This window comes from Bos grunniens, chromosome 24 (genome assembly GCF_055505025.1).
Source record: "Bos grunniens cultivar Pamir isolate PY7600 chromosome 24, Bosgru_T2T1.0, whole genome shotgun sequence".
In the NCBI taxonomy this organism is placed as follows: Eukaryota; Metazoa; Chordata; class Mammalia; order Artiodactyla; family Bovidae; genus Bos; species Bos grunniens.
The window spans coordinates 58,306,296-58,332,365 of record NC_141188.1 but is presented as its reverse complement, the minus strand read 5'-3'; the positions used below and the strand labels follow the sequence as shown (position 1 = coordinate 58,332,365).

The following is a 26,070-nucleotide window of genomic DNA, read 5'->3' as shown; positions in this document are numbered from 1 at the left end:
CCAGCCCATGACCTTCCTTTCCCAGGCCAGGCCCACATGTCCCCAAGAGAGCAGAAGGGAAACCCAGGCCCAGGTGAGGCACTTCCATAGTTCTGTGTCTCCAAGGAAAAGGACATCCACTGGCACAAGCATTGAGTAAAAACCCTTTAATAACAAAATAACATTCACGATGTAGCTACTTCAGTTGTCTGGAAAACTCAGCTTACACTTGATTCAACATATCACTTTCCACAAAGTTTTTTTTTTTTTAAAAAAAAGGACATAAAATGGCATAACAAAATATACCTCGAGTTTCATAAGACAAGTCTTCTTGGCAAATCCTAGTTAATAAGCCAGACCCATGCGTCTCTCATAATAAAAACTGTTGGGCACACTCATGTCTCAGACACTCCTCTGTTTACTTTGGATTAAAATACATTTGAATTTTGTAGATTCTACAACACCTGCTTCGAGAGGATTCGTGTGTGGGTTTGTGAGGGTGAGGAGAACTTGACTGAAACATCCATTTGGTTTTACGGCGGAAGAACATAGAAAGCTTTCTGGAAGATTAAACACGATTACAATCATAAATGGTCAACAAAAATCGACTTAAAATTCTTGTATCCATTCCTGTCTTTGGCAGATTAATAAGGGAAGAAATCAAGACTATCTATTACAAAGCTTTCATTATCACAATCTACTTTATAAGGCCAAATAAAATGTTTCTTGGCATTATTAATGAAAGCGCATTTTCAGTATATTCTCATGGATGGTCATATCAATGTGCTACCGTGGGTGATTTCCAACATTTTGCAGAGCGGGCTGCGGCCTTCCCACTGCTGTTTCCTAAGCTGCACTCCTATGCAAAACAAAGTGTGCTTGGCAACTGATTTGGTTTTATGTCAAGCATGTTGACTGAGGGAATAGGTATGAAACTTGAGAATGGGCCTCGGGACCCAAAATAAGAAAGAACGAGTTTGCCCAATCCACTGCAAGTGAAAATACTTTTTGAGATATATAGGGGCCTCAGATAATTAGGGAGTTTATACAAAGAAGGTTTTACTAAACTAGGTTTCAAAACTTCTTATACCCGCTTTAGGATAGATGCAACATTTTTGGGCAGAAAAGAGTAAGCTAGAACCATCTCTCACTCTAGGGAGGAAAATCCATGATATGGGTGCACAGGTGAAGCTTTTAGGAATGGCCATCTATCTTTGCCCCCCAAAAACTGGAACAGCTGGTGGCGTTGTCCAGGAAAAGGGACAGAGAACCCAGAGAACAATGAATGATACTGACGCCATCTGAACTGCCCTGACAGAATTCAGTCTTCTTCTAGGAAATCGAGCACGAAGTGGCCATCTCCAAGCAAAGACCCAGGAGAGGCGAGTCCTGGGTCAATCTGCATCTCCATACAGGTGGCCAGTTATGTCTGAGGTCAGGAGCAGAAAGTCAAAAGGACTCTCTTGTGGGAACTTAAGATGCAGAGCTGTTTTTCAGTGCTCGTTTCCAAGCTCCTCTCGCATGGCGTGAGATAATGGGTTATGAGAATCTGGGGGATGCGAGGTGGCGAGCTCAGACTCGGAACGACCCTTCTCCTCGCACGTGAACTCGATTGAGTCTGACTCGGTTTGAAATCCCAACAGAGGTCAAGGTATTTTCGAGGTGAGACAGCTCCCAATAAAACCAATATTACCACTGTCTGAGGCTGAACTGTGTACATTTTCACAGTTTAATGTATACACAACCGTTCCACAACCGCTAATGAACAATTTGGCGCCCATGCATACATAAAGTCCATTGAACCAAAGGGGAAGATCTAGTTCAAAATGAAAAACGTTGCTATTTAAGACCACAATGCATCACACTGCTAAATTTTTAGCCTCATGCATAAAATTATAGCACTGATTGGCAGTTGCTAATTATAATACTACACTGTTAACACAGAACAATTAATTGTTCAGACCAAGTAGCACAAATGTAGAAAATAATAAATTTTTTTTTTCAACAGAGCAAATGAACACAGATTGTTTCTTCAGCAAAATATGAAACTGTAAACTTTGGGCTCATTCTGCAACTTTCCCCAATCCAGAATAAATAAAATTCAAAGGGGGGGGGTGAAAACCATACATTTTTTTTAAGCTCACCTTTTCGTCTATTACAAAAGCACAACCTAAAACGTATAAAGCTTTTTTTTTTTTCTTTTTTCTTTTTTTAAATCACAGTTACCAAAAGAAACAGTGAATAATTTATTACATACGCTATAATAACATTACTCTAAACACTATTATCTATGAGGTATATCTGAGAAAATTCGGTAAGGAATTGCGCGGTCTGCATTGCCAACATGCCCAGGTTCATATTAAAGCTTTGGAACCGTGAAGAACTAGAAAAGGGAGAAGAACAGGGGAGGCAGAGGAGAGACAGAGAAAGAACCTTTGGTATTAGTACAAATCTCGTTGTTTGCAGGGTTGCATTGCAAAGCACCACAGTACAATAAGCCCACCAATTTACTGTATGGAGGCCCAGTGGAAGCTGAGGTATTCACAGGAAGGATTAAAAAAAAGCACAGAGAAGTCCAGACTGGCTAAATCGTTGCTTTGGTTCAAGCAAGGCACTCGTCCCGTGGTTACATCACACTTTGCAAGTGAAGCATGAGGCTGAGGGGGGAATTGCTGAGGAAGGGTCTGCCAACCGGGGCTGTTTTCTGTGTTCAGGCTGCCATCCGTCTCCCTGCACTCCCTCTTCTAGGGGCTTTGTGGTCAGAAGGCTGGGGAAGGCGGTGTGGGCTTACAGAGTATTTCGCTGCTCAACCACCAGATCGTCTTGGTCTGGGAGAACACCTGTCTCCCGGGTATTCGGAGAATGCTACTTCAATAGGAATTTGGGAAGAAAACCAAAGCAATTTGCTATCTGAAAGTCAGGCCTTACACCTTTGCCTGGTATGGGGGGACAGATGGTGCTTGGAGCCTGTTTGGACCGGAAAGAAGATTCACATGGGTCAGTACGCTGTTTGGAAACTACAGGAAGGGATAACTGAGTGTTATCTTCAAATCTGTCAGTCTAGCTTCTAATTTCCTCTACTAGCTATACTCACATCCATGCGTGGATTGGAGGAATTGACTGGTCTTTTCCCTCCTTAGCTTCTTTGTGTAAATGGTCATTTAAAAAGCTGAAAGAGAACTACGTTAGTTGAAATGCAAAATACTAGTATCCAATAAACAACCAGACTGGAGGCTTATCTTCACATATGTCTGAAACTCATTTGGTCAACAGTTGAGAATGATTTCACCTTGCTCATGTACAAATCACTCTGGCGACTGAATCTTAGTGGTGAATTAATCAGTTAATGGACTCAAAAGAAACTTAAGACCAATTCACTTCATGAGTAAGAAGGGAAAAGAGAAGTAACTTTAAGCACTTGTTTCCTAAACTGGCAAATTGATTCCTCTGAAATTTTGTGGTCATCTTTTTTTCCTAATGAGTAATGTTTCAGCATCCGATGATACATGGCTTAAACTTCTCTCATAAGTACAGAGGTGCCCTCGAAACGATGTATTGTGTCAAGAGGAAAAGGGAAAAGCTGAACAGCTTAAATGTCACACGTATAAATGGTGATCGAATTCCCCTGACAAATACTGACAAATGCAAATTTTATGCATTTTTTATTTTTATGCAAATAAAAATATGCATAACAATTCAACTCAGCAGACCAAGAATGAATTTTCTCTTCTCACTGAATCAGAAGCTTGTCTCTACAACACTCTGGAGGCAGGAGGTTCAACAGTGATCTCAATGGAACAGCGTGTACTTCCAGGGCAAAAACCCCTCTGTGAGCTCTAATAGATGAAGGCTAACCACATTTACAAGCAACTGATCTCATGTGACTTTATGTTGAGATTCTAGCTAGACAGATACCAAAATACCTGTTCCTATTTCTACCGGGTAAAAATGTCCATGACAAGCTCCAAGCCCTCCTCCTCTTGCCAACGTGTGGCCCGTCTCAGGCAGAGGCGCTCGAGGCGTGAACACAGTAGTGACCCAGAGGCTTGACTGGGCTTTGCCTCTGGGTCAGTTACTTGCGTCGGGTAACTATTTCACTCCTCTGGGCCTCCAGGGGCTGGACTAAAAACTTCTTAAGGTCCCTTCCAGCTCTACCGTCCAATGATTAGGATTCTTATTATTGGAAATCTCAACTGTGGCAGCTCCAAAGCAGGGCACAGAAGTCGTGGCTGGGACCGAAGGCCACTTTCAACCAGGCTTCTTCATCAATCTGGAATTTCAGGACCCAGTGATGGCAACATCTGAACACGCATCCTGAACACGTGGGCGGGACAGCGAACGCATGAAGAAAAACACAGAAAACATCCCTTTCCCGATCAGCAGCCACTGTCGCATAGATTAACTATTTCTTTGGGGTATCTGAGCTGTGGCCATACATGCCATACGTCAGAGAGAAGAGTTAAAATTATAAAAGAGCACAAGCAAAATGCAGACCGCACAGAGAAAGAAATCTTTGGTATCTTTGGTGTCATCAACACGATTAAAATTACAAATGGAAAAAGTCAGTGAGGTAGCCTTCTTTGGTTCTCACTAGAAATAGAAAGTTTTTCCTTTTTTTTTTTTCTTTTTTCTGCTTTTTTTTTTTTCCTTTTTTGTTTGTTGTTTTACACACACACAGAGTTCATTCTTGGAAGCAGCTAGTGTAAGGGTTTCTTTTTGCTGTTCTGATTTTTTTTTTTTTTAATTTATTATTCCAGTTTCTGTACAGAAGCCCCGAAATCCAGGCTGGTGAAGCAGGGTCTCAGCATGCGTTTTCTGAATGCACAGGTTCGGGTTGAATAGTCATTGCTTGTCCACAAACTTTGCTCTGTTGTCCGTCTGACAGCAAACAAACTGCAGTGCTTTCTGTTGTTTTAAATAAAAAATATAAACTATATCGTGCACCTTTTGCAGATGCTGAATAAGTTAAATAAATAAGTTACAATATGAAGGCTCTGAGGGCCCCAATAATTAAAAGGTGAAGTTCGCTTGGTACCAGGTGGGGCTGCGAACTTAAATAATTTAATCACTGTTACTTAAACTATTTTCAAAGTTAATTCAAGAAAGAAAAATACCTCAATTGTTTTTTTTGTAACCTGTATTTCTTCCCTGTCTGTAACAGAATTTCTCTGCTTTATAAAGCAGACCTTCAAGGGGATTCTAAAAGGGATTGCGCATCTCTGATGCACCGTTGGTTTAGGTTCTGATAAATAAGCACAAAGAGTAAAATCAGAGTAAGGAAAGATTAAGTAATTATCAAAATCCTATACATTCAGTGTGCTAAAAACTAATTTAAATAAATTAATTACATTAATGGTACTTAGCTTGTTGGGTTATAACCCAAAGAGATAACGGGAAAAAAAAGGTTTCTTTGTCTTCATTTTTCAATGGACAAAACGTATAGCCTCGTTCCACAGTCTAAATGAAAATAAAGCAGAAAATTATAACCTCTGAACTTTCTCACATTCAAAAAGACCATTTAAATGTGACAAGCATGAAAAAAAAATCACCATGTCCCTCCCTCTAGCTGACACAGCCCCCCCACGACCACATCACCATTTTCTCAACCCTGGAAACCAGAGCCCACTTTTTTCTTTATTAGTTCGTACTTTGCTACTTTTTCCTTCCTTTTCCTTTTTTCTGGGGGTGTGTGTTCTTTTTTCAGGTCTTTGGATTTAGCTTTAGTTAATGAAAGATCCAGAATAAAGCTATTCAACCGAAGTCATCAAGCACGTGTGTCATTCTTACACAGATGATTAAATAAAATGCAAGGTTTCTTGAAAGCTGAGTTTACCTTGGATGTGACCAAATGAGTGGAATTCCAAGTGTAGGGAATGAAGATGCTGGAATGTTCCCCCCTCACCCCGCATTTTGGTTTTCAATGTTACAATAAATAATAAAAACAGTGTACACTGTAGAAGTACCACATATATGTCAAACGACCATTGAAAACGTATTTATTGTGACAGGGACAGTATGTCTGGATGTACGGAGGTGTCTGTGCAGTGTGAACACTCACAGGCCATGGGTGTTGCTATAAGATGCCTTTGAGAATACATGGTGAAAGAGGCATCTAAATCTGTATACACTCAAGCTGAAGACGGTACAAGGATTAGGCAAATGTGTCTACCAAGGTTTATGCGGTGGGAAATATCTCTGCTAAGGCTGGAGCAGAGTGGAAGACTTCTGTGGAATGAACAGATCTGTAGCCATGTGTGTTTTTCCTCCATTAAAAGGGAATGAACTGGTTAATTCCAGGCAACTAAACTCAACACCAGTAAGGAAAGCTTAGGCTCCAGCTTTCACTTGCCTCTGGCTGTCAGAGCCTTTTTGGTATCTGAGAACAGGAAGACTTCCGGTCCCCGTGGGGTTCACGGAACAGCCCATCAGCCTCAACTGTAAGTTCAGGGCCTACCTAAGGGAGGCTCTATGTCATTTTAATACATTAAAAAAATTTTATAACCAATTCTGAGACTTTCTAAAACAAATAAACCAACCCTCCCTCCCCTTGGCCCTTGGAAAGAAAAAAAAATCATAGGTAGAAAATAGGCATTGGGACAGCTATATTTAAAGCCAACGTCATTAACTAGGTAAGATTTATACAGTGAACTCGGTACACTTGCTTCTTTTAGTAAGGATTTTGTGGCCTTATTTGAAAACTAGAATCTGCTGTTGCTGTAGAGGCGACTTGGTCTTTGCTAAATGTATAAAAGCTCTCCAATCTTACAAGTAAACATCAGAACGTTATAGGCAAACCAACTGTATCCCTTTTCTGTCTACCACGTTTCACTTGCTCTTACTGTAGGCTAACTAGTCTGAACCAAAAGGCATTGGCAGCAGCAACAAAAAAAAATCAGCTCTGATTGGTTAGGAATCATGACAGTTACTGTCACAGTACTTGGGTTTGGGCTTTGGGGTCAACCTTGCTTGACCACATGGATCATCTTTTTCTCTACTTTTTAATATACTCCATTATTCTTCAATAAGACTGGAACCCAGCCTGCTCTTTTTCTATTTTTAAGAAATTCCTACTTCTACTATACAACCTCCTGAAAATCAGAGTTCACCACAAAGGTATATTGTCACGATGCTTCAGGAACAGCAATCAACGGACATGTCTATAATTCTACCAGCACTTTCAAAACTGGGAAAGCATTCCCCTGCACCCAGGTGGCAGTCATATCTTTCAAAAAGCTGTTTAACTTTAATATATCAGCATGAATAGGTGGACACCCAGCATAAAGAAAAATGGCTGACCATCTAAAAGGCATTTATGTTTGGCTCTGAAATACATTGTCTGACTTAACAAAAATGTGCGTGTGTGTGTGTATCAGATTTACTCCTAATTTTGATTTTATTTTAGCTAGAGATGAAAATAAGCTTGAATTTCCAGAGCCCTCAGGAAAAGAGACCCTGCAGAGGTGATTTCTCCCAAGTGTCAGGGCACCTGCCTTATTCCCACCTGTACTGCTAAGTGTTACAACCTACATGCTACTTTACATTTTGGAAAGGCCTTTAAATATTGTGGATGAGTTTTTATTGTTGTTGCTGTTTTCTTTTTTTTTTTTTTTAAGAAATATATTGGCTCTTTTTAAAATAAAAGTTTCCTGGAATGAAAGAACTACATCCTCAGAACAAAAATCACATTGAAAACAAAAACGGAGGCAAAGAAATAAAGAATTTTCCAGCCAATAGCTTTTGGATTTCCATTGTCTCAAGAATGTGAATTTGGTTTGGAACTGTCCCTTCACTCTGCCCTGCCCTTTTCATTGCTAATGCCTGGAATTTTTCTTGGATTGAGGAAATGGATCCTAAACTATAACTAAGTCCAAAGAGTTTTTTTTTCTAAAATTGGTAACCTAAGTTTTTAAATGCTTGAGGAAAGACATAGTGGGTCAAATTCCATTATAATTCAGTTTGCAGGGTTTTTTCTTCTTTCTTTCACATTTTTAACAAATTGAAATTCTGTAGGACTTAACTTTTCAATACACAAATATATAGACACACACATGTATTTATATATGTACGTAAATAATTTTTCAAAAGCAAGCACTTCTCTCTGGTATGGCATTATTTGCTATGAGACATTTATCAAAACCCCGGAGGGAAGTTCTTGCCTTTTTTTTACATTAAGATATCTCCCTGTGGTCCCCAGGAACACTGAGGGTATATGTGTCTACACTTGGTTGGACCAGGGTTGAAATCTCAGGCCACGAAGGCAGCCTCTTTCAGTGTAGACATCTTCAGAGGACACCAGAGACCCAAATGCTGAGACTGGCATGCCAAAGAATCACTAACCAAACCAAGCAGGCTTCGCTCCTCAGCCCAGTCTCGAGAAGAACAAGCATTTCCATTGGCCATGAGTCACAAAGATTCATTAAGAAATGCCCAAGTTGAAATTTGCTTTTATCAACCCAATAGGAGCACTCCCCTGCTGAAATATGCTCTTTTCTTGGTCATTTGACAAAGGAGACATGGAGAATGAGCAAGAGACAAAGCAACACAGGGCAAAGTCAAGGAACATCCCCGGGTAGGATGATTATAAAAGCCACGGAAAGTTACTTTCTTTTCGTGGCTCCAGGCTGCTGCCTCTGCAAAGGGAGACTGATGTGGAGGGGCAAGGGGCTGGCACCACAGACAACAGGTCTTCCAAGCAAGAATCGGGGATCCTCCCTACTCCTTGCCTTGTGTTTGCTCTCCAGGACTGAGACACCCCTACCCCCAACACCACTGCCTCACCCCAGTGCCAGCCGTGGCTGCACACGGGCTTGTCTAAACAAATCGGTCATTACCACCCTGAGGAAACCTGGTGAACCCACTGCAGCAGGAGCTGGACTTCTGCAAGAAGTCCCTTCGGTGGATCTACTCATTGAGGGGCATCTCGAACACCCCGATGGGACAGGGCTCCTGAAGAAGACGTGTCTGGGCTGGCCTCATCTCTGTAACTGGTGGGAACGGACCACTGAGCTTCCCCAGCAGTTAGAGAAGACGAATACCCACCTCCCTGGCCATGGTGGATGGACGTCACTCACCACCCTGATCATGGCTGAGACAGAGAACAGAGATGACTCGAAATACAAATAACACTCATTTGTCCCATGGACCCATTTATCAACACGTTAAAACGTTGAAATGCTTGAACTTGACTTTCAACCTTTCCCAGGAATTTTCACAGAAATCAGAATACTCTAAATCATCCACACTCTGGGATGGCATGAGAAATGAGCAAAGCTCTGAACTGAGTACTTAAGTGATGAAGCACTTGACAAAAACAAGACGTGAATTTGAACAGCAATAACTTTGGGTTATCACCAATGTCAAGTTGAATCTATATATGTATTCATATATTATATATATCTCTTTCTTTAGAAATGCAACTTTACAGCTGATTTTTTAAAAAGCTAATAGAAAAGTAGAAACTGACAATCATTTTTACATGTCTCCCCCCACCCCCAAATGAAGCCCTGTTAGGATGTAGCAATCACATGAAGATGAGGCTTGTCAATTCCTCTACAAATTCTTTGGTTCTGTGGCTCGGGAGAGGATGCGTCCCCAAGACCCCTACTCCTGACCCTCACTCTCCTTCCCTCCCTTGATGATGAGACTCTGAACACAGAAGGAACCAAGAGTAAGGGAGGGTTAAGCAAAGAACATTCAAGTGACAGTAAGATTCCCCACGCTCTGCTGAGCAGAGAGAACTGCTCAGTACCCCCAACATCTTAAAGTGGAGTTCCATGGAATCTTCTGAGAGATTCCATGTTGGGTAGAAAGCCATAAAACAAAATGATAGGCAAACAATAAAATCAAATAAATGACCCTTTCCTCTCGTTGCTCAGAAACAAAATTGATTACCTTTACACACAGATCAATGGCGCTATTAGTATTTAAGCCAGGCAAGAGGGGATAATGAACTGAAGCAAAGGTGTGAGAAATCCTCATCTTTGGTATTGTAGCTGTTGAGGTTTCTGTTGCTCTGTTCCGTGTTCTTTTGAAAAACTGCATAGGCACAAATTAAAGACAATCTTCACCTTTAAGATTACCGCGTGAGTCGTCGGATGGAGCAGCAGCCACGGAGGCTCTTCCTTATTTCTCTTCTTGTCTCAAACCCTTTTTAAAAATCTGCTTCCAAAAAATGTCCCAAGAGGTCCGTTCGAACACAGTGTGTCTCGATGTTTTTTGTTTCTGTTTTTTTTTTTCCTTTCTGGCGTGCTTCCATCTTGGTGGTGGTGGATTTTCATGGATGTCCGTTTTTCTTTATTCATTTCAATGGGACAGTTTTGTTTGTTGCAGAAGTAGGTGCAGAAAAAGTTTCTTTGGTTTCGATTAAGTAATTCATAAAAAAAGTCAGTCTCAAGTGTCTGTAAAGCATCATTGCAGCGTTTGGCTTGCTTTGAACACCCCTGTGGTGCCCACCTGGGGCCATTCACTGGTAAATATGCACATGGTGACTGTCGCAATCTCCTGGGGTCCTGTGGGCCCTCCTCCACTTGCTGTGGGAAGGTGACAGCCAAGAACCGGAAAGCCACTTGCTCAGTGGCTTGGCTAACATCCTTGGCGTAGCCGGTCCAGTTGGCCCAGGGATGAGCCAAATGCGAGCGCTGAAAGCCATTTGGAGTTGCACAGGTTTTCTGACTTCTAAAAGTAATCACAGTATTTTTTTCAGGCTAGAAAATGGCAAGTAATAAATGTCTTTGGTTCGCAGTATTCTGCTTCTTTGGTGTGCTGTGTTTTTCTCCAGATTTATCCAGCTGTTCTGCTAGGATGATTCAATAATGAAAGAGATTCAGGACTAGATGATGTTATGAGCAACATGTTCGGTGGTTTGAATTCTTTTTTCCCCTTGCTAGGAAACACTGAAAACATCCCTGTTGATGGGGTGGACAAGGGAACAACCCAAATCTGAAAGCGTGAGGCTGTATTATGTGGTGGTCATAATGCACAATAGGAGGAACCAGGTGATGGATAACCAAGAAGGATACATTTATGATCTAAAAAAATCTAGATCTTTTAAAATGCTGCATTTGCTCCATATACCATAACAGTTAAATTGGCCTCCTGAGTGTGCGTTTTCATTACGTACAAACAGAATTTGTAGCAAACTGCAAAATGTGCTTGAAGCCATATTCCCAATGATTCCCTCTTGACTTCCCAATTGGTGTCTTGAAAATCCAGATGCAGTGAATCCAGAACCTTCCTCACTTGTCTATTTATCTTCGTTGTGCTTGATACTTGGCGCTCAAGTGAACTGACTTGGTTTGTTTTATTTTTTGATGGATCCAAGACCATGTGAGATTTCCAGGAGGTAAGGAAAAGAAACCTGTAAACTGGATCAACTTAAAGCTTTCTAAACCATTCAATGAAAACGATGCCTGAGTTGGGAAAAAACAGGTTCTTGGATTTTTTTGTTTGTTTGTTTTTAAACTTCCATATTTAAAACTTGTGCTCAGTAATTGTCATTCGGATGGTTTTTTATGTTATGGCTGTGAATGTTGGTGAACTACGGTTTGATGAAGCTAAGCACTTGGAAAGCAAATGAGGTCATTCTTGTTGCTAGATTCTTCTCTTACTGTAGCATCTTGGGAACTCAAACTCAAGAGTCCTTATACAAGCCAGAGTCCTACTATTAACTCATGGGAATGCTGACTGCAAGAGGCTGACAGAACCCAAACTGGGATGCTGACATTCTAAGCAATCCTGATTGGCTGACCCTACGCTGGAATTGACTTGCTGTAGGACGGCCCCATTTGGGTTCCTGGGGTGCTTAGCACGCTCGCTCAGAGGACAATGTCCGGTTCAAAGAGATTAGTTTTCAGCTTGCATGTGGATTCCATAGCCATTAAAAACAAACGAACAAAAAAGAACACCTGGCCTATGATTACAGCTAGAATAGAAAAGTTTCAAGAGAATTGTGCTTTCAAATCACCAGTGAAGGGCCCCAGCTAAGAATCCGGTGTCTCTTTCCTCTGCGTTTTCTTTGGGTATCGGTTGTCCTCGTCGGGAGGCGACTTGTGCCCAGCTGAGAGTCCTTCCGTCACGCTTTGGTGCAAGTGCCGGAGGTGGATGAGGCGCCGCCGCTCAGGTCGTCCTGCCACTTCTCCAGGCTGCGGCGCCGGGCGTTCATGAAGAAGTTGCTGACGGTCGTGAGCTCCAGACCCAGCTGCTGGGAAATGGTGATCTGCATCTCTTTGGACGGGCGCTTGTTCTCCTTGAAGATGGCGAAGAGCGTTCGGCGTTGGAGGTCGGTGAACACCAGGCGGGATTTCTTCTGGGAATTGTTCCTGTCCTTGCTGGGCTCTTGCTCTTTGCGTTTGCACGCTGGAAGGGGGAGAGAAAGAGCAGAGAGTCAGGGTGAGGCTGAGACCCGGCCCTCCCCCCGAGCTGATGCACCAAGGAACAGGGGCAGACTCGCAGAGGGGATGTAGACCGTTAAACTTTATTCTGCGAATTGCCTGGCTGTCAGTAACCAGCCTTCCCAGTTCATCTCTGCGTGATGGAGGGCATCCGTTAGTGGGGGGACGGAGAGAGGAGAAAAGAACAGAGCTGTTCTACACACTCGGGTTTTTGAACCAAACGCCTGTTGCTTTCTCTTTCACCCCTGACCCCCCACCCCCACCCCCTTAAAACTCTTCATCTGTGAAATCAGGTATTCTGAAGAAAAGGACCCCTTCCCCTGGGGGAAGCCTGGTTACCCAGTTCCTCTTTCACAGTCTCCCTCTAGAACTGCTGAGAGCTGAGCCACAACGACTTTCTGGAGTCAAAACTTAAAAGTGGTGTCATTTCTCGAAATCAAACCTTCAACCCACATGACTCAAAAAGTTGTGAACAGAATGAAAGGAGTGATGGCATCATCCCAACCCCAAATCCCCTTCCTCTAGACTTTAGAAAAAATTAAAAAAAAAAAAAAAAAACAACATAAAATCAAACAGGGAGGGGAAGTCCATGAAAAAGTTGGTTTAACCAGTTGTAATTTGGCTGGTCTGATGTGAAGCCAGTACATGAAGACCAGGGCTGAGGTTGGCAGAAGAACCCACATTTACAGAGGATCAGATTAGAGCCCTAGATATGTGAATAAGTAGATGGAGAGTGTCTGATTCAGTAGCTAGGTCTCCACACCTGGGCTGCCAGCACACTTTAATATGTGTTGCTGCCTCGCCTTACCCTACACGTTCCTGGAAGGTGGGCATCAGGTCTGTGTGATGCTCCCGACTGGCTCTTTTTGGAACCGCGGATATAACTGAATGCCTGGGATACTGAGGACAAGTGGTGTCTTGACTCTTTCAGGAATGTGCACATTTCACAGACAGAGTGGGTCCCAGAAAAGTAACCTCTAAGGGCTAGTACAGTGCATACAAGTCACAGATTTAAACACGAGAACACGCGCTAAAATCACTGAACAGAAACCTCAGCTCATCCAAGGTTTTTGTGTAGCCTCAAGAGCCGACTCATTGGAAAAGACTGATGCTGGGAAAGATTGACGGCAAAAGCTGAAGAGGGTGGCAGAGGATGAGATGGTTAGATTAGACAGCATCACCAACTCAACGGACGTGAGTCTGAGCAAACTCTGGGAGAAAGTGAAGAACAGGGAAGCTTGGCGTGCTGCAGTCCATCGGGTCGCAAAGAGTCAGACACAACTTAGTCTGTCTGAACAACAACAGACACAGCTAATCCAGGAAAGGCAAGGAGGGAGCAGAAGTCTAGCTTTGAACATCCTTCCCTGAATCAACTCCTACTGGACATTCTGGCCCCAGCTGAGCTCTCCTTGTACTCTTCTGACGTTCCCCCAAGGCGAGCTGTCTGGAGTACTGTCTGGAAGCCTTTTCAGACTTCTCAAAGCCCTGATTTGTGAGTCTTGCTTCTGAGCTTTGGGTCAGGCCATTCTTCTCTCTGCATTCTGCAAGGAGAATGAGCTGTAGTGGGGCTGCTGTGGTGTGAGTATCAGGGGAACATCCTTCAAACGGCGGGGTCTTAGGATTTAACCTGAGGACCAACACTCACAGAAAAGATATTCTGGAAGCTGAACTCCCCCCGACCCAACTGGCCAGCCTCCCTGTCAGATGCCATCAGCCATAAAGGGATCACTCCTAAAACAAGTAAGAAGCTGTGAAAAAGGGCAGGGGCAGGAGAGCCCTCCGTAAAACTGCTGGGCGACGTCAGCTCTACTAAACCCTCTCCTCCTGACTTTTCCTTCTCTTACTTCCACAGGTAATCGTGTTACCTTTGAGAATTAAACATAACACACATATGAAAGTGAAAGGCGCTCAGTTGTGACTCTTTGTGACTCCATGGATACACAGTCCATGGAATTCTCCAGGCCAAAATCCTGGAGTGGGTAGCCTTTCCCTTCTCCAGAGGATATTCCCCACCCAGAGATGGAACTCAGCTCTCCTGCATTGCAGGTGGATTCTTTACTAGCTGAGCCACCAGGAAAGCCCACATATACACACCTATAAGAAACAATTTGTTTCATTCCAAACCCCGATCTCTTGGAAAGCTTGGATTCTCTCAGATAAAGGGGACTTGCCCTGCAATGGGAACTCAGAAAGGGCTGAAACAGCTTACAGTTACTCTTCTCCCATAGGAACTTCCCAGTCAAGATTTCTTCTTTGATTATCCCTGGGAGGTCACACTTTTGCTGGGTTTTGGATATTTACTTTAACTGCGTTGGTAAACTTTCTGTAGTGCAATCCTCAAAACCGTGCTTCTCAAGTTCAGAGTGGGGACTTCCCTGGTGGTCCAGTGGTTAAGAACCCACCTGCCAATGCAGGGGACGTGGGTTCGATCCCTGGTCCGGAAGTTTCCATATGCTACAAGTCAACTAAGCCTGTGTGCCACAGCTACTGAAGCCCACACGCCCTAGAGCCTGTGCTCCACACCAAGAGACGCCGCCTCAGTGAGAAGCCTGCACGTCGCAACTAGAGAAAGCCTGCCTGCAGCAATGAAGACCCAGCGCAGCCTAAATACATAGATACTAAAAAAACAAAGCTTAATCGCTCAGGGATTATCTGGAAAGCTTGTTCAAACGCAGGATCTGAGGCGGTCAACATGGGTGGGGCCCAACAGTCTGCATTTCTAATGAGCTCCCAGGTGATGCGGCTGGTCCATGTCCTGCTCCTGTTTGACCACGTCCAGTCTTGATGCACGAACCTAACATTCCAGGTTCCTGTGCAATATTGTTCTTTACATTGGCCTTGACTTTCACCATCAGACACACCTCCACGACGTCACTTCCGCTTTGTCCCTGCCACTTCCTTCTCTCTGGAGCTGTGAGGAGTTGCCCTCCGCTCTTCCCCAGCAGCACACTGGACACCTGCCAACCCTAGGGGCTCCCTTTCCAGTGTTGTGTCTTTTTGCTTTTTCACACTGCTCATGGGGTTCTCGCGGCAAGAATACTGGAGTGGTTGGCATTCCCTCCTCCAGGGGACCACGTTCTGTCAGAACTCCCCACCGTGACCCGTCCATGTTGGCTGGCCCTACACGGTATGGCTCATAGCTTCACTGAGTCACACAAACCACTTCACCACGACAAGGCTGTGACCCATGAAGGGGAACAAGGATCTGTCTGGCTCCCAGAGTCTCAGAGGAGCACCCTGATGGAATGAAATGTTCGGGAACCCAACACCTGGATTCTAATCTGGGCTCCTTTAACTCCAAGACTTGGCATCTCGGTAAATGACATAACCTCCCAGTGCCCGTCTTCCTCATCAGCATAATGGAAGGAAGATGCTCACCTCTGTAGAGGCTTCCATGAGGCAAAGTGTGCGCATGCCACCTCCCCTCTGGCTGGATTACCCCAGGAATCCCAAGGTAGGTAAGTGGAAGAATTATTCTTACTTTAAAATGAAATAAGTGGAGACCTGAGGGTGTAAGTGACTGAGCTAAGGTCACATTCCAGGCTGGCTGCAGGCCCAGGGCAGGCGTCCAGCCCTTGGGTCTCCCCATCTTCGTCCTCTACAGAGATGGCACTCACGCCCCTGGCCCCTTAAATAGAATCTATCTGCAGGGCAGCCCCGGGGGTCTGTCCCCAGAAATCCTGACTCTCACTATGTGGGGTAGGGTTCTGGAATCTGAGCTTTCACAAACCTCTGAGGGTGCTTCTGAGACATGAGAGCCTGTGTGCTTGACCCCACAGCCAATTCAGGTTCCCGGATTGCTGTTCTCACCCCAGCCTCCCGGGACACAGGTGCCAAGCCCACATTTGGAAGATTCTGAGTAAACAGTGATGTGGGGAAACCGCCTGATAATAAGATCTGGCCACATAGATTCTGCCAACATCGGCTGAGACCCTCAGTCAATTCATTCTCTTTGGGTTAATCACACAGTCCTCAGCCTTCATACCAGTATTGATTATTCTTCAGATAATGCTTTATTGGTGCCTTAAAAAAACCCATTAAGAAACTGAAGTGTAGTTAATTTACAATGTTGTGCCAGTTTTAGGTATACAGAAAAGTGATTCAGTTACACACACACACACACACACATATTCTTTTTCAGATTTGTCCATTATAGGCTATTACAAGATATTGGATCTAGTTCCCTATGCTGTCCAGTAGGTCCCTGTTCTTTATTTTATATAAAGCAGTGTGTATATGTTAATCCCAAACTCCTAACTTAACTCTCCTTCCCCTTTCCCTGTTAACCCCTTTGGTAACCATAAGTTTGCTTTCTGTGTCTGTGAATGTATTTTTGTTTGTACATAAGTTCACCTGTATCGATTTTTAGATTCCACATATAAGTAACATCAAATATTTCTCTTTCTCTGACTGACTTCACTTAATATGATAATCTCTAGGACCACCCCATGTTGCTGCAAATGACATTGTTTCGTTCTTTTTTATGGCTGAGTAGCATTCCACTGTGTGTGTAAATGCACATTATGTGTGGCACACGTACACACACACACACGTGCATCTCACATCTTTATCCATTAATCAGCTGATGGACGTTTGCATTGTCTCCACGTCTCGGCTATGGTAAGCAGTGTTGCTGTGAGCACTGGAGGTGCATCTATCTTTTCAAATTACAGTTCCTCTGGGTATATGCCCAGGCGTGGGATTGCACGGTCACATGGTAACTCTATTTTTAGTTTTTTAAGGAACCTCTATACTGTTCTCCATCACAGATGCACTAATTTACACCCCCACCAACAGTGTGGTAGGGTTCCCTTTTTCCCACGCCCGCTCTAGCATTTACTACTTGTATTAACAGACTTTCTAATGGTGGTCATTCTGACTGGTGTGGGGTGTATTTGTGCTTTTAAGAGGGTACTTAGGCAGTGCTGATGCTGGTCCAAGTTGGCCTGTCAGGTTATATTTGAAGATATATCCATATACGAGTTAAGAGACAAAATGTTAAAAGTTTAACGTTCAGCAGCCTGCAGAGAAAGAACAGATCAACACATCCTGTATATTCCTTCCCAAGAGCTTCCCAAAGCCAACAGATCTGATACCAACGAATGCAAAGCTGCAGCTTGTGGTTTGACAATGCACGGCAAGTCCAAAAGCCCAAAAGAATGAGGCAGCAAATACGTAACGTGCCCAAAGTCCGGACACTTGGCAGCTGCCACCCCATGATTCCTACAAAAGCAGTTGGTCAGGAGCTGAAGGAAGGTACAAAAAGAGGGCAAACATCTGCTATGCGAGTCTAAGAAAAAGCAGACAGATCAAACGACATCTGGGGGTTCGCATGAAGGCAGGAACCTCAGAATTTCTCAGACAAGATGTACAGTCAGCTATGCCCAGGGGCACAGTCAAGAGTGTCAACGGTTTTGGTGTGAGAACATTGCATGCTACAGTCAAATACCCATCTCACAACAGCTCGGGAAATGCCAAGTAGCTCCCGACAGCCCAGGAACATGTGCTGGAAACCCAACAGACGGTGCTCATCAGCCGTGTGGATGAGCTGAGCTCCTCCCACTCGAGGTAAGCTCTGCTCCCAGAGGATGGGAGGTTAGCCCGGACTCCTGCCGGCGCTGGGGTCTGCTTCTTCTCCTCCCTCTTCCAGGAGAGAAGGGAGGGCGTGCCACGGGGCCGTGTGTGTGTGTGTGTGTGTGTGTGTGTGTGTGTGTGTGTGTGTGTGTGTATTGCCGGATGGGAGGAGGGAGTCATTCCCCAGCCATTCCCCATCTTCCTTCCTCTCTTGGGAAGTGGTCCCCAAGTGGGCCATGGAAGTCAGAGCTCACGTCTACGGCAAAGACAGGAGAAGTCATTTGCGTGCAACGAGGCTGTCTACTGGGGCTACAGAGCTTTTCCTCCCCTTCTGGGGCAGGAACAGTATCAGCTCAGATGGATAACACTACCTGTCTTTTGTGGCCCACGACCTGGGACCAGCAGATTACAGAGATGGAGGCATCTGTGTTCAACAACAGAGGTGACAGCTACTGCCTAAGACAAGTGGACAAAAGTTTCAGACCACCGGGCTCGCAGGGTGAAATAAGAAGAGGGGAAGCGCTGGTTTGAGGCTGAAGCCCTCTAAGATCCCTGAGATGCCCATTCACCTGTTGGCTGGTGGCCACCCTTCAGAGGGGCAGAACCTGACAAAGAAAGTTCATTTCCAAGCCCGTGCCACTTCCCTGGAGCGGATCTTCCTACACCAGGAGCGAGAGAACTTCCACCACTGGCCCTTTCTCCCTGCGTCCCCCCAACGGGGCCAGGCCACTCCTGGGTATCCTCAGGGGCTCAGCTGTCCTCCGGCAGCCAGGGCAGCTGGCCACAGCGCCGTCCAACATTTGCACATGGGCAGCCAGGCACGTGGCAAGGCTGTACAGCCAGAAGTCATTCCCATCAGGAGCGGATTCAAAGGGAGGCGGGACAGGGTGAGGGACAGCATCAGAGACTCGACAAAACATGCAGGAGGCGCGACAAGTGAGACGCGTCACCATGGGCTTGCCTTTCATGCACAGCCGGGTAGGGCACTCCCCCCAACCCCCACCCCGCCGGCCACAAAGGGCAGAGACCATGTCGTTCCTCTGACGGAAAAGGCTCATTCTCACCCATCACTGATCTTCCTTGCTGGGACAGAGGTCTCTGGTATTTGCATGCCGTGAGTGAGAAAGTTCAGTGACTTTAGGGCACATGATGTGAGGAGCCGACTCATTTGAAAAGACCCGATGCCGGGAAAGACTGAGGGTGGGAGGAGAAGGGGACGACAGAAGGTGAGGCGGTTGGATGGCATCACCGACTCAACGGACGTGGGTTTGAGCAAGCTCCGGGAGCTGGTGATGGAGAGGGAAGCCTGGTGGGCTGCAGTCCACGGGGTCGCAAAGAGTCGGACATGACCTAGCACCTGAATGACAAAATGAACGTCGGGGCTGACACGTAGGCCTGGAAGCCCCTTTCCCGCGGCTCTGAGTCCCGAGGGGCCAGCAGCGGCTCTGCTCTGCCAGTTCTGCTCGCTTTGGAGCTGAGACCACCCCACTCCCCAACCCGCCCCACGCCACGGGGATTCTGCCCCAAGAATGCAGGTCCCTGCTGAGAAAAAGCGCGGGACAGCCTCCCGTCTGTTTCTGGGGAACCCATCCCACGATCCGCTGCAGAATCATGAGCACCAGAAGGGTCCCGTGGACTCCGGCCTAATTGCCCCTGTTGGCAGAAAGGAAAGTGTTTCACGGAAATGAATAACAGGCCTACGACTTGAAACAAAAAGACGCTGTAGGTTTGCTTTTCTGGAGGCCACAGACACGGGGAGAAGGCTGAAACGGCCGCGGTCAGGGCAGGCCCAGCCCCGCCTGAGTCCGGAGCTCTGCCGGTCCCAGCAGGGTGGCTGGGGCATGGCCACTGCGCCTCCTTCCCCCTCCCGGGGACTGGACCGAAACAACTGCCGTCTGTCCGTCCTCCTGACGATGTGCCTTCCGCCCGTCCTCCTGACGATGTGCCTTCCGCCTTCCTCTCCCTCTGCCTGGTGCTGTCTTACGTTATCTTCCCAAATGCAAACGCGATCTTTCTCCCTGACTTCTCAAGGGGTCCGAAGAATTAAGGACATTGTCAGCCATTCCCTCCAAGCTGTTACCACACACAGCCCTTTCCTCCTCTCGAGTCCCGTGGTGGGCAGGTGCCTCTTTTGGGGGATACTTACCCTACCTGCCCTAGTGGGAAATGGAATCGGGATGTCTCTTCCCTTCCAGTCTAGAAGCTTCAGTCTTGTTAACCCTTTGGACCACCTCGCAGGGGTCAGGAACTGTCTGCTGGCGAAGGCGGTCTGAGCAGGCACCACACGGGAGTTAGTGGGGTCACTGTGGGTACCATGCGGTCTCTGGGGTCCGGAAACATCAGCCTCCCAAAGCTTGTGCTCTTAGCTCACATCTTTTAGATTTTTTATTTTTTTCTCTTTTTTTAAAATTAATTTTTATTAGAGTTGTTTTAAATGTTGTGTTTCTGCTGTACAGCCAAGTGAATCAACCATATATATATATATATATATATATATATATATATATATATATATACACGAATGTGTGTGTGTGTGTGTGTGTGTGCGCGTGCGTGCACACGTCCAAAAAATCCCCTCCCTTTTGGACTTCCTCCCCATTCAGTCATTACAGAGACTGAGCGGAGCACCCTGAGCTGTAAGGCTTGTTCTCATTAGTTATCTGTTTTATACCTAGTATCTAAGGGCTTTCCTGATGGCTCAGTGGGTTAAGAATCCACCTGCAATGCAGGAGACATAGGAGATGCAGGTTTGATCCCTGAGTCGGGAAGATCCCCTGGAGGAGGAAATGGCAACCCACTCCAGTATTCTTGTCTGAAAAATCCCATGGACTGAGGAGGCTGGTGGGCTATAGTCCAAGGGTTGCAATGCGTGTGTGTATATATGTGTGTGTGTGTGTGTGTGTATACGTGTGTGTGTGTCCAAAAAATCCCATTTTGGACTTCCTTCCCATTCAGCCACCACAGAGACCGAGTAGAGCTCCCTGAGATGTAAGGCTTGTTCTCATTAGTTATCTGTTTGATGCGTAGTATCTACAGTGTGGATACGTCAATCCCAATCTCCCAATTCTCCACTCCCCTTTTAAACTCCCATCTTTCCTGCTTCCTCTCCGCATGCTGGCTTCTTCTCGTGAGCTTTCTGGCCCATCCCAGTCCTCCAGGAACCCAGCAGCCCTTTCCAGCTTGGCCTCCCCTCCTGCCCCGTGCCCCCTCCTCCAGGCTGCACTCCCCTCTTCCCTCACTGCCCAGCATCATCTCCCATGTCAACCAGCTGGCCTGGGAGTCCTGCGGAGGTAGACCTTTCCTTCCAACCCTCTTCCCTGGAAACACACAAAACACACAAAACAAAGAGAGGTCCTTGCAGAGGCCTGGGGTGGGAGGGGTGGTGGTGACGGGGCCATGCCTCCACAAAGCAGAGGAACTGTGGCCCCACCGGCATAGCATGATGCCTGGAGACGCTCAAGGATGGTCAGTGGAGAGCCACCCCTTGCCCCGCACAGTACCCAGAAGACACACTGGCCTCAGATGCAGGCAGAGGAGACTCCTTCTTGGTGTGGTTTCTGCCCCCGGCTGGCTGATGCTGAAGGCAGCCTGCCTCAGCTTAATCAGGTCAGTGGCAGGCTTAACCCCTGCCAGACTGACTGCATCCCTTTCCCCTGGGAAGAGGGCCACTGAAATCCTGCTTCAAAGTCATCCTGCGCAACAGCCCCGGTACAAACAAGAAACAGCTCTGAGGGCAGGTGTGGCGAGGAGGGAGCAGGGCAACTGCAGCTTCTAGGAAGCAGGGGCAGGCCCCGGGGGAAGCAAGGCAGCCCAGCAGCTGGACCAAGGCAGGCAAACTGCGAAACTGGCCCCCCTTCTTCCCTGCCACCATCCCGGCCTCCTGCCGCCACTCTGCAGGGCCTCCCCGCACGAGATGGAGGCGCTCTGCTCTTTCTGGATCCAGGCTGGTCTGGCGATTTGCTCTGGCCAGCAGAAGGGACAGCCTACACCTACAGAAGCCGGGTGACTTGTTCATGCTCCCAGAGCGCTGGATGTCACGTGACAAGCCCAGGCCAGCCTGGGTCCGCCCACCCCAGCCACCGACTGTAGCGGACCCAGCAGAGACCACCCAAGCATGGCCTTGAACAGGAGAACTGCCCAGCTGACCCATGGACTCCTGAGCAGAAATAAACGTCCATGGCTGTATGCCACCGGTTCTGTGGTTCTGTGGCAGGTGGCATCCCTGTGGCTACACAGAGCTGATAAGGAAGCAAAGAACAACTGTCGCCTTCCTGCCCAGGCTGTGAGTGAATGCAGGGTGAAAAAAAACCTCGGCCTGAAGTCCAAGACCTGGTCGCCAATTTTACGTTGGCCACTTATCAGCTGCATGACCTGGAGCCTCCGTTTCCTCATCTGTAAAATGGGGATGGATACTAGTGCAAACCCTTCAGACATCAAGGGGTAGTTCAATGCTTGGTGCACAGTTGGCAGTCCGTAAATATCCTTCCTTGCTTCACAGCTGCTGCTGCTGCTGCTGCTAAGTCGCTTCAGTCATGTCCGACTCTGTGCGACCCCAGAGATGGCAGCCCACCAGGCTCCCCCATCCCTGGGATTCTCCAGGCAAGAATACTGGAGTGGGTTGCCATTTCCTTCTCTAATGAGTGGAAGTGAAAAGTGAAAGTGAAGTCACTCAGTCGTGTTTGACTCCTAGCGACTCCATGGACTGCAGCCTACCAGGCTCCTCCGTCCATGGGATTTGCCAGGTAAGAGTACTGGAGTGGGTTGCCATTGCCTTCTCTCCTTGCTTCACAGAGAAAGAAGAAAAAAGGGTGGGGCGGGGTAAGAAAGTGAAGTTAAGAATTTAGAGGCTGAAATGATTTGCCAAGACTTGATCAATTGTAGATGAACTGTCCAGAGGTCTTATGGCAAATAAAAAGTTAAAGAGTTTTGTCTTCCTGGTGGAAGTTGCCTCGGAGCCAGCTCCCAGACTCCTAGGAAAGGTAAGACTGTGACGTGTTTTTACATACGTGTCCAGGATCCTGATAGGTTTGGGACCCCTGGTGTTTCCTAGCATCACTAATTTATGTCCAAATACATTCTACACGTGATGGGTATTGTGAGCCCCTGATAAATAACACAGTCGCGCTCTATTCTCCCCGCATTCAGTAAATACTTGCCCTGAACAGTTCAATGTGATCTTGCCGGGGCACTGGGTGGGGGTGGGGCCGGAAGCCATCAGGGTGTGCATTTGACATTTGACCCCCCAGGATACGGGTTTGAAAATAGTGCCCAAGGAAGATGTCTCCAGCTTTCATCTGGAGAGCGTGAAGCCGCTCTCCTCCAAGGGCTTGTGCAGAGAGGGGGCCTAATTGTCTCCAGCAAGGAGGGCACACACACAGGGGCTGTCAACCGAGGTGATCGACTGGGTGATGCAGAAGTCCATTACAGAGGAAGGTCATGTCTGTACCTCCAGCCTCATTCCGAGAAACCTACGGGGTTTTGAGGTCAGAGCAAGAGAAATCAACTCCCTTACTTCTCTGTGTTGCTGTCAGGATGGGAGGAGGGATGGTTGTCCAGGAAGGCCCCTGTTCCTCAGGAGTTAATCTGCACGCTCAAGAGCTTTTGAAATAATAACAGCATGCCTTGCATTCAAATAAGGAAGCAAGAATAGAAGAGTTACGCACTCTGATAGTACATATTTAATGATCGGGAAGTCGTAATGCTGAGAAATCGTAGCAATGCGGGCTCCTCCAGCCAACGGGACAGGTCCTGGCACATGGCTACAGGAACCAGCAGAGGTGGGGTGTGACGCCCAGGCCCGGCTCAGGGTGGCCCAGCGCTGATCAGTCCCTGGGGAGGCGGGAGGGCTTGATGCAGGGGAAGGGACTGCCAAAGACAAGATCTCTTCATCATTTATCTTGTGCTAAGATTTGGAAATTATAAATACTTTGCAGTTCAATGCTTTGCAGTTTTCCCTGCTTCTCTGTGACTCCGAACCTTATCATCAAAGGCCACCTTGGTCTAGATGACCATAGAGCAAGTAGGGTAAACTTGACCCCCAAGAGCTAAATTCCAACTCCTCTCTCATTTCTCCAAACGTCCCTGGCCAGAGTCAGGGGGAAACTTAAACCCGGCTTTGTCTCCGGGCTGGGAGCTGACTTTCCTCACAGACTGGCTGCCCATCCACATGGGCAGCAGACCCAGGGGCACCCAGGCCAGTGTCCACTTCGGTGGCCAAGGGCAGAGAAAGGGGGGTTGCGCTTCCCAAACCGACTTGGGGTCATTCTTGGTCGCTGGGGTTTTATCCCTCCTTTTGCTCCCTTCTAACTGGCCTTCCTTGGTGAGAAAAACTCCTAAACCATTTGACACATCATCCTCAGCAGCCAAGGCACTCTGAACCAAACACCACGTGCCAGGGAGCAAGCTGCTGCCTGGCTTATTATCTGAGCAAATATTACTGGCAGGAGATGCTGGAGCAGGAGGGAGAGAGGAGAGAGAAAAGAGACGAAGGAGGGAAAGGGGGGGGGGAACCACGTGTGTGTGAACACGCACCCTTCATTCTAAAGACCCTGGAAGGGGTCTGGCCCCAAGTGCAGAGAAGCCAGGAGCCCTGGGAAGCCTAGCGTTGCCTGGAATGTTTGAACCCCACCTGGGGCTTCACCTATGACCTGGGCACATCTCTGCCTACCTGGGAGTCCCGCGGTGCCCGCTTTCTCCCGTCTGGAAAACATGGGTGATAAGTGAGAACTCGCTGTGCTTCCCCTAACCCCGCCCCTGCCTTTACCCGGGCTGGGGGATAAGCGGGATACGTGGATAGGTTTACTCGCTCAGTCGTGTCCAACTCTTGGACCTTGTGGACTCTAGCTCGCCAGGCTCCTCTGTCCATGGGGATTCTCCAGGCAAGAATACTGGAGTGGGATGCCGTTTCCTCCTCCAGGGGATCTTCCCGACCCAGGCATCGAACCTGGGTCTCCTGCATTGCAGGCAGACTCTTTACCAACTCATTCACCAAGGAAACTGGTATAAGCGGTTGGTGGTGACAAGTAACAGAGCACCTCCCCCAGGTCTATTCACTGTCGCATGAGTGGCAACAAGCCAGCCACCACCCGGAGCTCCCGCGCCTCGAAGGCCTCCTCGGAGGGCGACAGGCTTGATCTCCTCTGCCTGTTTGCCCTGCAACACAAAGTCACTGGAGGGGACTCAGCCAGTGGGGTCCTGGGCTGCCTGACCACTTGCTCAGAGAGAGGCCCGCAAGGCCCCAGAGGCGGGTCTCCAGAGGGGGGGTCTCCAGAGGGCGGATCCCCAGAGGGGGGTCTCCAGAGGGCAGGTCCCCAGAGGGCGGGTCTCAGAGGGGGGTCCCCAGAGGGCGGGTCTCAGAGGGGGGTCCCCAGAGGGGGGTCTCCAGAGGGCAGGTCCCCAGAGGGCGGGTCTCAGAGGGGGGTCCCCAGAGGGGGTCTCCAGAGGGGGCACCAGGTCTCTGCATCGTGCTGCCTGCTCTTCCCATGGTCCCTCCAGGTACATTCTGCCCGAGGGTGTGGCTCAGCTGCCCAGTGCGGACGTGCCTTCTCCTCCCCTGCTCCCCTTTCAGCAGAAACTCTGGAGGAAAACAGGGAGCCCCAAGGAACAGGCTTCGAACAGCAGAGGTTCCAGGTCAGCTGGTAAGACCACTGAGTCCTAGACTGGCAGGGCGTTAGAGACCACTTGGTCCTCTCCTTTACTTTAGAGAGATCCAACCAGTCCATCCTAAGGAAACCGATCCTCAATATTCATTGGAAGGACTGATGCTGAAGCTCCAATTCTTTGGCCACCTGATGCGAAGAGCTGATTCATCGGAAAAGACCCTAATGCTGGGAAAGACTGAAGGCAAAAGGAGAAGAGGGCAGCAGAAGATGAGACGGTTAGATGACATCACTGATGCAATGGACGTGAGTTTGAGCAAGCTCTGGGAGATGGTGAAGGACAGAGAAGCCTGGCGTGCTGCAGTCCATGGGGTCGCAAAGAATCGGGCATGACTGAGTGACTGAATTACAAAGGAGTCTGGGGCTCTCGGGGCTCTTAGAGGTGTCATGATTTGCCTAACATTGGCCACAGGAGTCAATGACTGAGACCTGAAAACCCAGATTACCTCACTGCTAACTCAGTGGGGTGT

The 26,070-nt window shown here is 47.3% G+C and overlaps 1 protein-coding gene across 4 annotated transcripts in view; it reads right to left on the bottom strand.

Moving 5' to 3' along the window:
• Positions 1–131: 131 nt before the first annotated feature.
• The window catches only part of ONECUT2 (one cut homeobox 2), a 57,773-nt gene continuing 31,834 nt past the window's right edge, over positions 132–26,070 (bottom strand). Inside the window, exons 2-3 of one of the 4 annotated variants that reach the window (XR_015153561.1) lie at positions 9,871–12,333; positions 132–4,884 (exon numbers count right to left, since the gene is read on the bottom strand). Coding sequence is in view for 1 of the 4 variants with exons in the window: in XM_086372462.1 (XP_086228588.1) it covers positions 12,050–12,333 (284 nt within the window). In the remaining 3 variants the exon portion in view is untranslated. Of the gene's footprint in view, positions 12,334–26,070 lie in introns of all 4 variants that reach the window. The other 3 variants (XR_015153562.1, XM_086372462.1, XR_015153563.1) reach the window with 3 other exon arrangements.